Source organism: Brienomyrus brachyistius, chromosome 1 (assembly GCF_023856365.1).
Source record: "Brienomyrus brachyistius isolate T26 chromosome 1, BBRACH_0.4, whole genome shotgun sequence".
In the NCBI taxonomy this organism is placed as follows: domain Eukaryota; kingdom Metazoa; phylum Chordata; class Actinopteri; order Osteoglossiformes; family Mormyridae; genus Brienomyrus; species Brienomyrus brachyistius.
In genome coordinates, this window is record NC_064533.1 from 26,777,349 (window position 1) to 26,793,370 (window position 16,022).

Sequence of the window (16,022 nt, forward strand, 5' to 3'; positions counted from 1 at the left end):
TGAAACGGTTTAAATAAAATGTCAGTTAAACTGAACCATATCTGGGGGTGCCTTCCTGGGACGAGGGATGTGAATGTGACAGACATGGGGGACCCCAGGGCCCCCTGGAGGCCAGCCCCTTCCAGCACAGGGTGGGAGCCTGTTACTGGGTGCGGAGCGGAAGGAAGGAGGCACCTTGCACAACAGCGCATTTACAAAAGCATGCAGGCCTGGAAGCTGCAGATGCCGCCGCCCCCCCCCCATGTGAATGGGATGGCCTCAGGGGTGGGGCTAAACATTCTATTGAGGCATTGTCTTATTTTTTTTTATCCATTTAAATTTGATGAGCTAAAAAAACAAACTAAAAATGAGCCCCGGGTCAGTTTCCCCAAACTCTGAAAAGTGCTGTCACCATCCTGGGCCCATCCCAGCAGTCCTACCCGTGACGGAGAGGATTACCACCCCGTGGCTCAGGCACAGTTGGGCTAAATACCGTAACGCACCAGGTGACCGGTAATCCCACGGCAATGTAAACGAGGAATCTTAGACGGTGTCTGTTACTTTATATTTTCATTAGCCGGTTCAGAGAAAGCTGAACCATCTCATCTTCCCTACATCGCATTCCTGATGGGGTCAAATGGCAGCATGGTAAAAAACCCCTCCCCCACTCGCCAATTTGTGCATGGCTAAATCAAGAAAACACATTCTGCCGTGATTAATTACTGCGCTAAAACAAAACAGCTGTCTCCCCCACTGAGCCAGTAACACCCGACTGCTCACAAGACCCTCCACCAGTTGTAAGAATAACAACACCCCACCCCCCCCCATAGCTCACAAACACATAAGCAGGATGACACTGACCTGGAGAGGGGGTTTCCACTGAAGTCGGCGATCTCCAGTGCTTTGCAGAACTTGATGCTCTCGGGGATCTCTGTGATGTCTATAACAGAAGAGGGGGGATTATGTGGTGAGCAGGTTGCTTACAGACTAGGGGTGCGTAGGGGGGGCAGGGCCGCCAGACGTGTTCAGGCTCCCCATTAAATAGGCACCAGATGGTCTAGAAGGAAGGACTTTGAGACAATCTTGGAACTGGCAGCAAGCGTCTGACCCCAAGCGTGATTCCCCATAATGTTTCCCGTGTAGACAAACTCAGAATCTCAGCAAAGCCCCCGCTAGCTGTTAATTATCTTACTTATTTAACAGATGCTTTTATTCAGAGAAACATAAATTTTTTGAGAAAACAGGGTCACACGATCCTTGAAGCAACTGGGAGTTAAGAATTGAATCACTGACCCCGGGATCTGGGCCGACGGCCTTTGGATCATAGGCACAGTCCCAAACCAATGAGGCATTACATCGCCCTCATCCCTCTATGGAAAATGTGTTGAGGAAGCATGAGATTTCACTTGGGATACATGGCAAGTTGTTTTGTAGGTGGGGGGCCCTTTAAGTCGGGCAGCGAGACACCATGCAAACTCCCCGCATACAAGGGATTATGACTAAGCCTCGTTTGTCAACAAATGGATCGCAGACTTGATCCAGAATGAAGTACGACTCAAACTGTAGGTGTTTTGAGGGGTCAGGGGCTGCTTCCTGCTTCCTCTTTGGCTTGAGGAAGTAGCACAGTAGCCATAACTGACTGAAGAACAAACTGATAAAGACCACAAAATGAAATGTTTTGTGCTGGCAAGATAAGAGTCCATGACGTGGTTCTTGCCTCACTGGGGGTGTGTGATTTCCATAATCACCACTAGCTAGGCTTGCACCCTGTTATCCAATCAGTGAGGAGGAGGTCTCCTAGTCTGAAACGTAGGTGGTAGCTAGTTTCTTCCAAAAACGTTACGTTCGTGTACGATTTGAAGGCTTTAAAGCAAAAAATTTAACTGAGCAAAGACTCAAGCTTTGAGCTCTGTCTGAAGACAAAAGACAATATTCTCCACCTCTGTTGAAGTGCTGAAATTGATGCCTTAAGTGACCACTCATCCAGACCATAGTACTTTTATGATGCAAGTCTTCAAATGTGACAGCTGCATCCTTTGTGATTTCATATTTAGTGATTCTGTCCCTTCAGAGGTGCCAAGTGATACCTTTTCTAATCACGGGCGTCTGACTTGGTGGTGCAGGACCCTGGTGATCTGCTCTTTGACCATGGTGCCCTATTAAGTCAAGCACTGATAAAAAGCCGCTATGCCAGTACCCTTAAAGGCAGGCCAGAAATTATTTCCAGAAGTTTCTCGCTGGCTGTCACAGTACAGAAGCTGACAGAGATGACTGTGTCTGGCCAACAGGGACACAAACAAAGATGGATCAAGTTGCCTGAGGCCTCTTAACAGGGACTCGGGTCATCCTAGAAGACCCCCAAGTGATTAGTCATACGACAACAGCGGACACACAGAGACTGTGTGCGTACGCCTCTGTGTGTGTGTGCGTGTGTGTGTATGCAATGAAGACGCAATCAGTGGGAAATATAGGGTAAGACTGCACAATTAATTGTAAACAAAAAAAACGTGATCTATGTGATCTCAGTCTTGAATGACAACGGATCAAAACAAGCCTACTTTTCCCCCCAGAGGCTCAAGCATTCCATAATTCTGCATTGTCTTTAAAGGGTGCTTTTCCAGCGCACCAGGTACCTTACTTTTAGTACTTCAAGAAGATACCAAAAGTATGGTATTTCAGAGTGTTGGTTTTCCACTGGAGTAAAAACCAGTACTAGTACTGAATGACATCATGGCGCGAGGCGGGGTATTTTGTACTGAATTCGAAAAATGGCTGTATTTTATAAGGCTGGCTGATGTGTGATATTAAGTCTAATATCGCATGTTGTGCACGTACAATTCTTTCTTTGCCGGTCAGCTAGATGAAGACCAGCCTCTCTTATTTTCAATTCTGTATACGGACATTATAGCGCAGGGAGTTTGCTGAAACATTTTTACTCCGTCAGAGAAAAAAAAAAGTAAAGTTTTGCAATTTTAATTATTATTCCTTTTCAAGATTATCTAGTACAGTGGTACCTTGGTTTGCGTAATTTGTTCTGGAAACATGATGGTAATCCAAACCACCCATATATCAAAGCGAATTCTCTCATTAGAAATAATGGAAATTCAGATAATTCGTTCCACAACAGAAATGTGGACATTGCATTGTCGTTAAACAGATTCATCGCTCGCACTGCTACGCCCTTATTCGGGTGGTGCTTTTCTACTAAATTTTTTCTATAAGAGTGAAGCACGCCGACTGAGACCGAGCATGGGAGACAATTACCCACAATCCCGTAGTGAGAGAGAGAGAGAACCACCATCGGCTCAGTCGTGATTAAGTGACACTAGGCAGACAAAGCATGTACATAATACTCGTACTGAAAGAACTCGCTCGTTTATCAAGTTAAAACTTATTTTTAAATTTTGCTTGTTTTGCAAAACTCTCGCAGATCAGGTTACTCACAATCCAAGGTTTTACTGTATATGTTTAAAATTCAGTTTAAAGTTTCTGCTGCTATTGCATGACTGCTGCGTGCGTTCTCAGAGACATCATAATTATTTTCATCCTTGCTGTTTAAATCACTCTTAGATAGGTTTTTTCTAAAATTTATGTTGAACTTTGTTTTATAAATACCCCAATATTTATTACCACAAAATCACATTGCAATATGTAGAAATTTTCCAATACCGTGCTGTCCTAGTATATTATACAAAACACTTTATTTCTTTTCATGCTATCCTGATTGCTGGTTTTTCCAACCAGATTGCACTTAAAGCTTGGGCCACTTCATCTGTCCACACATCGAGTATTATTTAAATTTTTTTTACTTCATTTATAGTTGTTTTCAGAGCTCGCAACTGTTTTCAATGCGGCGGTTGTATTGCAATTAAGAAGCAGGCTTCAAGTCCGACCCGAAAGTACTGAAGTACCAAAAAAATACCCCACTGGCACTTTTGATACTGGAAATTTCGGTGTACCAGTTTAGGTTACCCGAAATGAATGGCTAATTGAACATTTCCTTGATACGCTAGTCCTGGATCAGTCATATCTTTGGGACAGTCATGTTTTGTTGTGTTTCCTTTTGCAGTTTCAGGAATGCAATAAATGTTTAATAATTATATATATATATATATATATATATATATATATATATATATATTATATATATATATATATATAAAATAAAAAAAAAACATTACAGAGAATCGTGATCAATTCCAAGAAAAAGAATTGTGGTTCACATTTTTTTCAGAATCGTGCAGCCATGATGTAGGGTAAATCTGTGTATATGTAAGCTAGAGAAGTTATATTCTGACAAATTGTTATCAATATACAAGGTAATTAAGCATTTCTTTAAATTCTGCGTTAGCAGAGTTAGCTGAAAAGCAATGGCGAACTTTAAAATAAAAAAAAAAAGTGGGGTAGCAGGTGTCAACGTCGTCCTCACCGTTGCGGGAGATGTCCAGCTCCACCAGCTGCATGAAGTTGGCCACCTCTGGGGGCAGCCGCTGGATCTCATTGTCACTCAGGCACAGCTTGCGCAGGTTCAGCAGCCTGAAGAAGGGCTACAGATAGTGAGAGAGAGAGAGAGAGAGAGAGAGGACACTGAACTGAGGTTCTTCTCAATGGCCCCTGCTGGGACTGGGTCACCGACCCATGTGACTTCCATTATATACCAACCATGACGTGTCCTTCTAGACCTGAACGGTCCAAATTGACATAAGTTCCTAGGACCAAATTATGCACTATAGGTGACTGTACCTCTGCTTATCCTCCTCATTAATAGAACAACCTTATAGTTTAAATGAGACAAGCAGCATCCAAGGAAACAAGATTTAGCTATAGATAGAGATTGAGATGCATGGTATGTCAGTTAAAATATTGGAAATTGTCGATGTTTGGTCAACTTCAGAAAATTAGTCCGATGTGTCACTCTTGGTCGATATTGCTAGTCGATATTTAAACTTCACCAAAATTTAAAGTAAGCACCAGAGGTAAAGATATGAATATTAAAATAATGGAGATAATTGCATTGGATGACCAGGCATTTTCTGTAGGGGAGAACAAGGGATTTTGTTGGTTCATTCACTACTTAGAACTTCACTATAGCCTTCCAAGTCAACGCTACTTTGATGTTGTGTCACTGCTTGTGCTATTTCTTGTGATGGCGAAAATACATTCACAGAGCTTAGGAAGTAACATCAACAGCTTCACTAGATTTGTGGAGCTTAGAGGCCAGGCGGTTATCGATATCAGTAATATTAGAAAGAATACATATACTGGTAATCAGCAGTTATGAAACTTCTCACATCAGTGCCCCACTAACAGCAGGAATTCCAGTAAACTTGCTTTTATTGTGAAACACATTGAGCTTTTGCCAAGTGTGCTAAAGAAACTAAATGCACATCACTAGCATGATTTCACTTCAAATGCTGGAGAGGAATGTGGAGAATAAGGGACGCCTTTGAGGGACTGCAAGGTTACCGGAATTTAGGAACACGCTGCAGCGGCGGGTATGAGAGGCTGATGTGCTGCAGCGTGCCAGGCGCTCTGCAAGGAACGATCACGTTGCTCCTGCACCAAAATCAGGATTTAAGCTCACATTCCCAGAGCCTTTTGACCAAGCCAGCATTTGGAGCTTGTTAGCTGATTGGCATGCATGTTGTTCTTTGAAATTCTGCCGTGCTTCACCGGGTTTCTGAAAACCAGAGCTCTAGGAAATGAGTGGGAAAAGAAGGACGTAGAGTGTTTTTATGAATCAGGCCACGCCGACTGTGAAAGGTGACCGCCACTCTATCTTAACTGTCCTTGTATCGCCGGAAAGGAGATACAGATCAGACTTCTGGGAAAGGAAAAGGTGCCCCATGGCTGCCCTGCGGCTTGACCTGGGTCGATGCAGTGCTGATGGAGGAAGGCGTGTCATGTTTTTCAAAGGAGGGGGAACTTTCAGCACACCGCTGAGGAGAAAGCTAACCTGGGTAAAGGGAGTCCACAAACATGCACATTCACAGAGGCTCTAGTGAGTGGGGTGGAGATGGAGGGCAGCTCAATGAACAGATGATGGTCTAGACTGTCACCTTCACAAGGAAAGCGGGAGGAAAGGGAACAGCAGCTCCAAAGCAAAATGAGAGCTTCACATCAAGAGAACACGCTTCATTCCAGACATCAAGACTTTTGTGCTGCCACATGCTAATTGAGGCCTTCCCCCTACAGTAACAGTGTACTTTAAGAGTAAACCTTCTCGCCTCAAGTGCCAACGAGAATGGGGCCCGTTAAGGGAGGCCCAGCTGGTGCATCGAGGTCCTCCACCACTGCTTCCCATCAGTTGCTGCTGTGTCGGGGATTAGCTGGTCAGCTTGCGTTAATTCTTCCTAAAGCTGCAGCCCCCCTCCCCCACTCAGCCGTCGCATATGTAATGCAATAAGCCCAGAGAAGGGTGGATTATGAGGCCATCACAAAGGCTTCCATTCAGCAGATTCTGAAGGATCTTCCCATGCAGCCAGCCACCAACCCCCCCCTCCCCCCACTTACCACCTACAAGGAAGAAGGGGTTGTTTACTCAACCAGTTTTTATTTTTGCCGACTTCCCTGCTGGTTCACAGACAGTGTCCAAGCTAACGTCAGTAGTAGCATGGCAAGACCAACGTTTATTAAAGGAATGCAATGGTGTAAAGGAGGATGCCTCAAGCTGAAATTAGGCCACGTCAGCCGAGTTGGCCAGTCTCCTTCTCAATAGGCAGCCTGCTGGACAAATCCAGTGTACAAGTATCAAAGGTTTGGCCTAACTTAAACCAGTATAACAGAAGAATATCTGAGCCAGTCCTTGGTTCTATGCTGTTGATAAAATTTAGCCTGTACAGTACAATTCAATGTTTCCCTGGCTGGCTTATCAACAAGACCCATAAATCCCCCCCCCCCCCCAATATATATGTAGGGTTTCTATATTCCTATACTTCATGATCTCAAACCACCATGCAAGTAACCTGGTTCACCATACTGGGTCTACTCCAAACCATTTTGCAACCTCTACAGAAACACATTCACAACAAGAGCAAAACACTTAAAAATACCACTCAACAAAGTATGGGTGTGTCTCGTGCACACAGCAGCTGTCTTTATCCTATTACTCACTGCCTGCTTACAACTAGCCTGAGTCACTAAACTGCACCGTCATGGACTGATGAGTCGCATAGCGCACAATTAAACTGAACTTGTGTAGCTACTGAACAGCCGGCAGGTTTGTAAGCATACCGAGGCTCTCACAGCTTCACGTACAACCGTGGTCTCATCTTTACAAATAAGACAAGCCTTGCCCTCGTAATACGCCTGGCTGATGGTAAATGTTTGTCAGCTCTGTAAACAGAGCCTGGTAGGTAACCATTAGTCGGGCATGCATCAAGTGAATGCTTAAGCCCTCATCGCATCTCGCTAGGGTGCTAAGCGGCACACATGTTTTCTCAAGCCTTGCGACAAGTGGGGAGCAGGCAAATGGGTGAGAGGTGGCCCACGACCCGCTGCGGTGTGTGGACTGACTCTCGACCAAGAAGCCTATTTTGGGAGATGGAAAATAGGTCAGTCCTATTCCGTAAAGTGGTTCGGGAGAGAGGAGCCTTTCACTGTGGGATGGGGGTGGGGGGGTTGTGGGGGACTTGGGAGACATGCTATCATGAGCAGCCTTGACGAGCTCAGAATTGCATTCACATGGCCGGCCGGCAAGCTTGCCTGAAATGGGTGGACTACCCAAGATGTCTTTCCGTTTTTACTGAGGGACATTCTAAAATGCCACATACTGCAGTACTGATGTCTCACCATGACTATTTGCATCCCCAGCAGTTGACTTCACCCCATATCTCGTCCATTCCATGATGGTCGGTTTTATTGGATTCCTTGCCAGCAAAGTGTTCACTCGCTTGCCAGCTGCTGTCATCCAAAGCAACAAGGAGTTAGCATGGAGGCTATTTAAAATTTTATGGCAGGGGACAACGTACTAAAAAAAAAAAACGTGCCCCATGGGGACACCCATGCCATTTTACAATATAAAACCAAGTGCAAGGACTGGCCATGACAGAAAACAATAAACAATCACAATTACGGTGTTGACAGAAAAGGAAGGAGAACCCAGAGGGAATAAAATTGAGAAACGCCTTGAAGTGTAAGGGAACGTCCAGTGTTACCATGTTTAATATGAAATGACCTGCAAGCTCCCCCTTCAGGATGGATTTAAAAACATGAGGAACATCCTGAAAGTTTACTTAGTTACCTGACTCGTATTTCTAAAGAAACCAATAATGGCCCTAGTAAGAAAAGACAAAAGGGAAGGAATCTCAATAGCGTGTGCCTGATAGAGAACAAGCCATCCAAAGATATTCATGTGACTGTATGAGAAGAACAAAGGACCCAGGCCTGCAGAGAAAGGTCTTCAAAAACAATGGATCTACCATAAGGTTGCTCTGGAAACCACAAGGTCATCGCAGCAACTCAAGAGCACTATCACATGTCAACAATCAACAGACATCAAGTTCATCAATGATTTCAATGTTTCAAATTACACTAAACACTCACTGGAACCTCATCCAACTCCTTGCATGTCTGCATTCCATCTATGCAAATATTTAATCAAAAATCTATCCATCCCTGTGTGGAATGAGTCTGGAGTACAGAGAACAAGGCACACTGTAGAAGAGATACCAGTTAAACTTAAATATACCACCGAATGATGTGCTGAAAGCACAGAAGCAAGAGGCCACTAGTTCATTCAAAGTGGCACTGGATGCCCTCAGAAACATTCCTCCTTCTGGTTCAGAACCAGGAAGGGGCATCATGGAGTGGCAGCGCTGTGGGACCAGAGCGTCACAGTCAAGCGGTTCCATTCACACACCAACTGCTCTCAAAACAAGCTGCCGGCCGGGCTGCCCGGGCACTCACAAACTGGTACTGGCTAAGCAAGGATGTGGTACTGGATTGCCGGAAACCGAAAACACGACACGCCAAAAGATGAACTGGCACGAGGATACTATTATTTTTATGTCCACAGTCTATGTAAAAGTGGGTCTGGTCCAACAGACAACAGCAAACAGCTGCAGGATGAGATCCTACTAACACCATTCAAACTATAGCTGATGAACACAGTCACAAGTACAAATTCTACACCAAAGCCTCTTGTTGAGGCTTAGATGTATCTTGCGTCTCACTGTAATGGTTAAGCATCTTTGTCATGGGTGCGGTGTTCTGAAAAATCTGCAACTTTTGGATTGTGGGTCTGCTCCTTTAACCACTACGCTACCAGCTGCCCTTTGACAACATGGATTAATGGGCACCGAGCACTGCAACATGGCACCTGGAGGCACAACGCGAACACACAGCCACCCGGTCATTTGCATCTTGAATTTTCATAGTCAGCACCAGCACAGCAAATTCCACTCATCTGAGCCTCCTTGTTAATGCTAAATCAGGACTCAGCTGTTAAGTGAACATAACCCACCATTAAGTGAACATAACCCTCTTAAGCTGTTGAGAGTAGGGCTGGGTGATATGACCTCAAATCAATCGCACGATTGATTGAGCATTTTACATGATTTTACAAGAATTGAAGAATACACACACACACAGATGAATCATTTGTGGTTATTGAATATTCTGAACAGTCAAAATAAACGCACAAATTGCTTGAAATGAAAACATCTTATGAAAAAGGTCACATTTTAGCTTAAATGTAAAAAGCAAGTTCTCTAAAAAGTAAAATATAAAGAATTTGCATTTCTTGCAAAAGAAATAAGTGGTAACCTTTCACAGTGATCACGTCTGTCTGGGAGAAACTGATCACTAAAAGCAGATAATCATTATCTGAAATTTCTTTCTCAGGCAGATTACAAATGTGAATTAGGTGGTATATTTATTACATGCATATAAGGTAATAAAATGTATAGTGTCGCTATTTACTAAATTTTATTGATTCTCAAAATACAGCACAGCTATTTAAAATGCTTCAGGTAGCTAGCCAGAAGCATACAGGTTACCGTAAGGCAAAGTAGACAAGTAAAAAAAGAATTACCAGAGTTTTATTTTTATGTATGTTTAAAAAGACCCAAAATGAACACTGTAAGTGAACTACTTGATTACTATAAGCAAATTATTTAAACAATATTTGTACAGGAATGATTCTGTCTCAAGCTTTTTGATCCATAAAAGTGGTTGATCACTATAACTGACAAGCAGTTTTCACTGTATTTTAAATATTGCTAGTGTTGAAATCAATTGTTAGTATTACCTTTGGCAGCTGTAATTTTTTTCCACAGTGTTTACATTTGACCTCTTTTTGTTCGGTGACTTCCTCACTAAAGCCACAATGTGTCCAAACGATGGATATGGCATTTTTCTTTGGTACAAGCTGCTTGAGTTGCTCAGTCAGTCAGCTCAGTGTTTGAGTTCTCATCCTCCATGTTGCTTCCACGTCACAGACTGGATAGGGCGGAGTCACATGACAACACACGCAGTAGTATTTAAGGGGACAGGACATGAACACACACAGTATTAACTGATTTGCTTAAATATTAACAGAATAAAAAAAATCAAGTAACCGACATGGCCAAGATTACATCAATTAGAAGTTTTGAATGTCGGATTTGATTAATTTTCAATTAATTGCCTAGCCCTGGTTGAGAGACACTGAAGATGGCACAGTCCTTGTTCTTAATCTCTCCTCTCCACCCCTTCCCAGGTCCCCTTCTCCAATCCAACACCACAAGCTGTATTCTTCCTCCCCTATCATAAAAGGGGAACACAGGATGGTTGGGGGAAGGGAAGGGGAGGGGAGGGAGCCAAGCTAATGAGTGAGCCAAGTGGGGGAGGAAGTCGGCTAAAAACAGGCTCTTCTTCCAGACTAGAAGGGGAGAAACCCTGGAGTGAAAACAGGCAGTATCTCAAGCAGCAGACACCATTGGTAAACGGCAGAGGACCCGTGCACTGCATCACTATACTGTCTGTGGACTCGCCTTGGTTCTCCACTGACTTCTCCAAGGCTATGCTCCCAATGCCTTTCTCTAGTCTGTTCAATGGACTGTACAATAGATAATTAACGAAGGGGGGGTGATATTGTTATTTCATGACCACTGTTATTCTCTGGCATATGAAAATAGTGAGGCTTGTTTCCCAGTGTCCATCCCTCATCAATAATGCCTTGAATGGCGGGGGTGGGGGGGGGGGGGGGGTGGGGGGTGGACTGAATGCTTCCACATCTGCCTCCTCCCCCCATTAATTTCCCCCCATCTTTTCTTTGGCGCAGGAACAAAGCTGGTTGGCACAGAGCCCAATACAGGGCTGTCAGTCATGCAAGACCAACACTAGACCATCCCGCTGGCCCCTAGTCGAGGCTGCGCAACCTCTCCATTAAACTCCGAAGGAAGAAGGGCAGAGTGGAGAAAGGGAGTGGGAGGAGGGGTGGAAGAGTAATGACAACAATGACAGGGGCGGGGAGAAGTGAGGCTATGGAAGGGAGAGTCAATAACAGGAAAGGAATACAAGCGAATGAGGGAAGAGTCAACAGAACAGAGAGAAAACAAGTGGAAAGGCATCTGAGAAAAGGAGAAACTATGGGGCTCAAATGTGGGGGGAGCGTATGATCGAGAGATAGGGGGTGGGGGGTTTATTCATGCAGTTCGGCAGAGGCAAAGGTTACCAACCAAAGCCCATGGTTCCGGCATTACGTCATGCTGATGGACTCTTGGCCTATTGTCCCGCACCCATCCCCACCGAGCCTCCCATGAATGGGGGCGGGTTTAGACTTAAGGGTCTGGGAGCAAGTCATACTGCAGGCGCACACACACTCATCTCTGACTGCTTCACATAAAAAAACAAAAAAAAACAAGAAACGATTTCCTATTAATGCATTTCCAATCCATGGTGTTATGGTTGACCTCCCCCCCCCCCCCAACCCCATTCACCATCCAGTTGATACAGTGAAAGAATAAGGGAAAAAAAGGTTCACCTCAAGTACACCCCCATTACGATAAGTCCACTTTCAAAGCATGCTCAATTATGGAGAGTCACTTAAAGCCGCAGACAATATTTTTCACTGTGACAGCCTCAGGTCCAGAGTCTAAACAGAGGAACAGGAACTTTCTGTCTGATCAGCAATGGGGACAATGGGGGAGCTCTCAGAGGCTGCAGGCTGCACGCTATGCCAGCCGGCACATCCACAGGCATTGCCCCTTACTGACTAAGCAGAGTCACAAAAGCTGGGCCTCTAACTGAGCACAGTCACCAAAGACGGGGGGTGGGGGGGGTGGGTGCTGGCTTGGGGTAGGATTTCCGAGCGCACAGAAAAGCGGACTGTTTTGAATGCAGAAGAGGTAGTGCTCTGTAAAGTGGGCGACATGGTAAAACACAGAGCAGCACTTTGGGGGGTGGGGGATGATGCAAATGCCATAGGGGCTTGCTGGAGGGTGCCCAGCTGAACCGGTTTGGGCCGGTTCTACGAGGCCCACACAGATGGGGCCTCCACTCGTGGTGCCTCTGTGGTCCAGTCTGGGCCTTGCTCTCTCTTTTCAACTCGCCAGACCACCTGTGCACTCAAGAAGCTGGCTGGTTGACTTGTGAGCTCAGCATGGTGTCCGTGTGTTTGAGGGCAGTGCTGCACGTGACAGGCTAGCAGATGCACACGCAGCACCATGCAGCCCAGGAGGATGGGCCAGGCTTCTCATAATCAGGCCTGGTTTGGGGGGGCGGGGGGTGGGAGGTTCAGCTCAGCTCTGTCCCTCGTTCCACCCTCAGCCAGTCTGCTACAGAGAATGGGGTCACACTCCACCCCACCATCTCTAGTCTGCCACGCAAATGGAAGTTAAGAACAAACTCAAGAGGAAGTTAATCACTTTCCAAGGAGCAAGTCAACATTTATACAACGTTTCTCAAATTAACAATCTCACCTTTATATTAGGTTTGGTTTTAATTACTTGTCAACAACACTGCTCTCAAGTGTCATGTGTTAGGAATTGCAGAGAAATTAATGAATTAGCCATGTGTGGGACAATTATGTCTAGTTCTATCAACTCAATAAGCATACAAACAATAAGACTTTTATTATATGGTATTAAAAAAAATTGCTGGAAGATCCTGGCCTCACCATTGTTCCCTAGGTTCCTATTTTAAGTGTGGTTCCTCCCACGTGAGGTAATTAATCTCACCCTCTGCCTCTACAGACAACGCGGTTGACAACTCAAAGCCATTAATAACAAAAACCTTCATGTATCCTGTACAGAACACAGCTTTGTTTTTGGATCTGCTTGCCTCAGAATTAAGCTAAATCGCAGCAAGCGGTTAGCTTGGCTAACACAGCAAATTTTCTACGCCGATGTGAACTGCTGACGAAAGTCATCGTTAGCACAGCCATGACACAGAAATGACAGCAAGCCCAAATAAGCACGATGGGGCTGTGGAATGATGAGCCAGAGTGCCTAGACTGCTGATGTCAACGGAGCAGATTACCAGCACCTTGCAAGTCGGTCAGCACCTAAGTTACAGGTCTGGCTGCTCACCAGGAAGACCTGACTATTCAAGTAGATAAGCTTTGCACACCCTTAACAGACCTTGCATATATCCCTAACACGCCATTCAGAGTCCCTGTCTGTGTACAGAGACAAATCACAAGCACTCTTATGAATGGCCAAACTAAACTAAACTAGGAAAGGCACATGCATGAAAAAGCAGACTTTTAGGAGGGGGAAGGTCTCGGTAAACTGAGGTGTGGTAAAGGGATCACCGCCAAGGCCAGCAGCACATCCTGGGACACAGCCCCAGTTAATTACAAGATTTGAACCAACACAAGAAACGTTAGAGATGTTGGTTCCTTGATGGTGAAACGACGCACTCCACTGACCCCCTAAGCATGGCCAATCTCCAGGCTAAGGTCCTAATGACTGGCCAACCAAGACACCGTCCTTGGACCTCCACACTGTCCCACAGTACTCAGTCGTTTTGTTCTCTCTACATTTAGGGTGGGCTGCTTGTGTGCCCCCCACCACCTCCCAGAGTCTAAACACACTTTCCCTACAGTTAGTACTCTTTTATAGGCAACCATTTACATTTTATTACCCTAGGCCTTAAGGGCTTGGGGGGGGGGGGGGGGGGAGTGCTGATGTTCACTCCATTTTATGGGTTAAATCAAGACTTTGCTTTAGAAGTTAACTCTGGGAATGCCAAGAAAGGTTATTCAACACCTAAATTTAAGGGGTAAGTTTAAAAACCCACAGGTTTCCTCCTAATAAAACCTCCACCATTGGGAAAAAAAACACAAATTAAATTAGTGCATCACTTCATTCATATGAATGTTTAAGCTCATGAATTCAGAATAATGGTATCGCCATCTTAGGACAAGTTTAATTAGGTCAGGGATTTGTGAATTTCCGAGTCTGGCTGCAGAATCACTATGCAACCCTGAAAGGTCTCTCTCTATCCTCCTAAAGTATCGTTAGGATAGAGAGGGACCACGCGGCCATTTGACAGCTGACCCACTAGCAGAAGAGTCTAACCAGTGCCTCTTTGGTGGTCCTCAAAGCCTGACCTTCATAGTTTGGTAACATCCCCTCCATTCCCTCACGTTTGGCAGTGAACCACTGAATGGATTAACAGAATTTCACAGGCTCTATTGACAAACAAGGTCCCCAAAACCCTTATTTGAGGCTGCCTCATGCCACAGTCCACATATTTCTCCAACACTGAGCCTGCAGTGACTTTCTTCATGTCCGATTCCTGGCCTGGCAAGGCACAGAGTGTGCCAGCTGAGTCAAGGCAAACTCTCACAGAAAAAATAAGCTCCTGATGACACGACCCCCTCCTCCTTCCCTCAACAGTGGCCCATGAAAGCCCAGTGTTTCCGAGGCAAGCCTGCTGGCTCAGATTTCACTCGATCCTTTCATCCGGGAACAAAAAAGTCTGACACTGGATGGGTTTGATTGCCTTAATGTGGACCAAGAGAGTCAGGTTGGGTCTTATGTAAGCATGACATGATATGGCCTTGAAATAAGGCAAAACAAAGCTCTTTGGAATTTATTCATATTTATTCTTTCACCCATTAGAAATTAACATGGAACAGACCACATCAATCACATAATGCACACCAAACACAGTTCCTTCAACCCAAACTCATGGTTGTTGCCAAATTGGCTTCTCTTTCCTGAAATAAGAAGAATAAGAAGTGTTAGAAAGTAACCTTCCTTCCACATCTGACCTCTGACCAGAGCAGACATTGGTGAGAAGAGTCTGGACTTCACAGAAGAATTACTGGCTGGATCATTGACTGCTGCCACTCAACAAAAGTGACATAAAGTGCAGGTCTGTAAATGGTAAAACTCCTTAATAAGCAACAGTAATCATACTCAGACGCAGATCACTAGTGACTTGTTATATTTCATTGTTATATTTCTACAAATATGTCTGGCATATAAGCAGGCAGTTCACAGAGCTGCAACCAGCAAACCTTAGGATAGTCAGTGCTCCTTGGAGGGGTCCTACATCAGCTCCAGTGAAATATCCAGCTGCAGGATAGGGAGAGCAAGTCGAAGAGCAACTGGCATTTTAGCTGGCTTCACATCTGCAAGTCTATTTCATCTCTGGAAAAGAACTTACTGGCTACCTTCATGGAGAAGAATTCAAGGGACTTTTCCCTCAAACAGCCAACTTGCTGGATGTACTACAAGACAAACAGCAGCGTGGGAGTTCGAAGTGCAAGAGCCTACCTGCGGGGGGGGGGGGGGGGGGGATGGTGACTGTGAGCAAGATTCTCTCCTGCTCCGAGAATGGAGAGGGGGAGTCGTGGATCCCTAAAACCACTAAAGAGGATCCACGTGGGCTGGAGATCAGCGTGCTGTTTGCCAGCGAGAGACTCACATGCGAGGGCAGAGGTTATTTAGGGTGTGGGGCCTCTAAGGGGGCCAAAGACAATGTCTGCGATGAAAGCTCCCAGGATTAATGTGCTCGCGCTTGCTGTGCAAGAGGGATGGCTCTTCTATCAATAACCACCAGGTTCGTGTGAAATAACGACCCCGCTGAAATGCGGTGGAATTTCCGGA

General features: G+C 45.1%; 1 protein-coding gene across 18 annotated transcripts in view; it reads right to left on the reverse strand.

Annotated features, from left to right (window-relative positions):
* scrib (scribble planar cell polarity protein) overlaps window positions 1-16,022 on the reverse strand; it is a 77,444-nt gene that overhangs the window by 44,834 nt on the left and 16,588 nt on the right. For 17 of the 18 annotated variants that reach the window (XR_007390927.1, XR_007390874.1, XM_049005687.1 and 14 more), the window contains exons 2-3: window positions 4,409-4,526; window positions 841-919 (exon numbers count right to left, since the gene is read on the reverse strand). Coding sequence is in view for 16 of the 18 variants with exons in the window: in XM_049005687.1 (XP_048861644.1) it covers window positions 841-919; window positions 4,409-4,526 (197 nt within the window). In the remaining 2 variants the exon portion in view is untranslated. Of the gene's footprint in view, window positions 1-840; window positions 920-4,408; window positions 4,527-10,228; window positions 10,405-16,022 lie in introns of those variants that run through there. The other variant, XM_049005829.1, reaches the window with a different exon arrangement.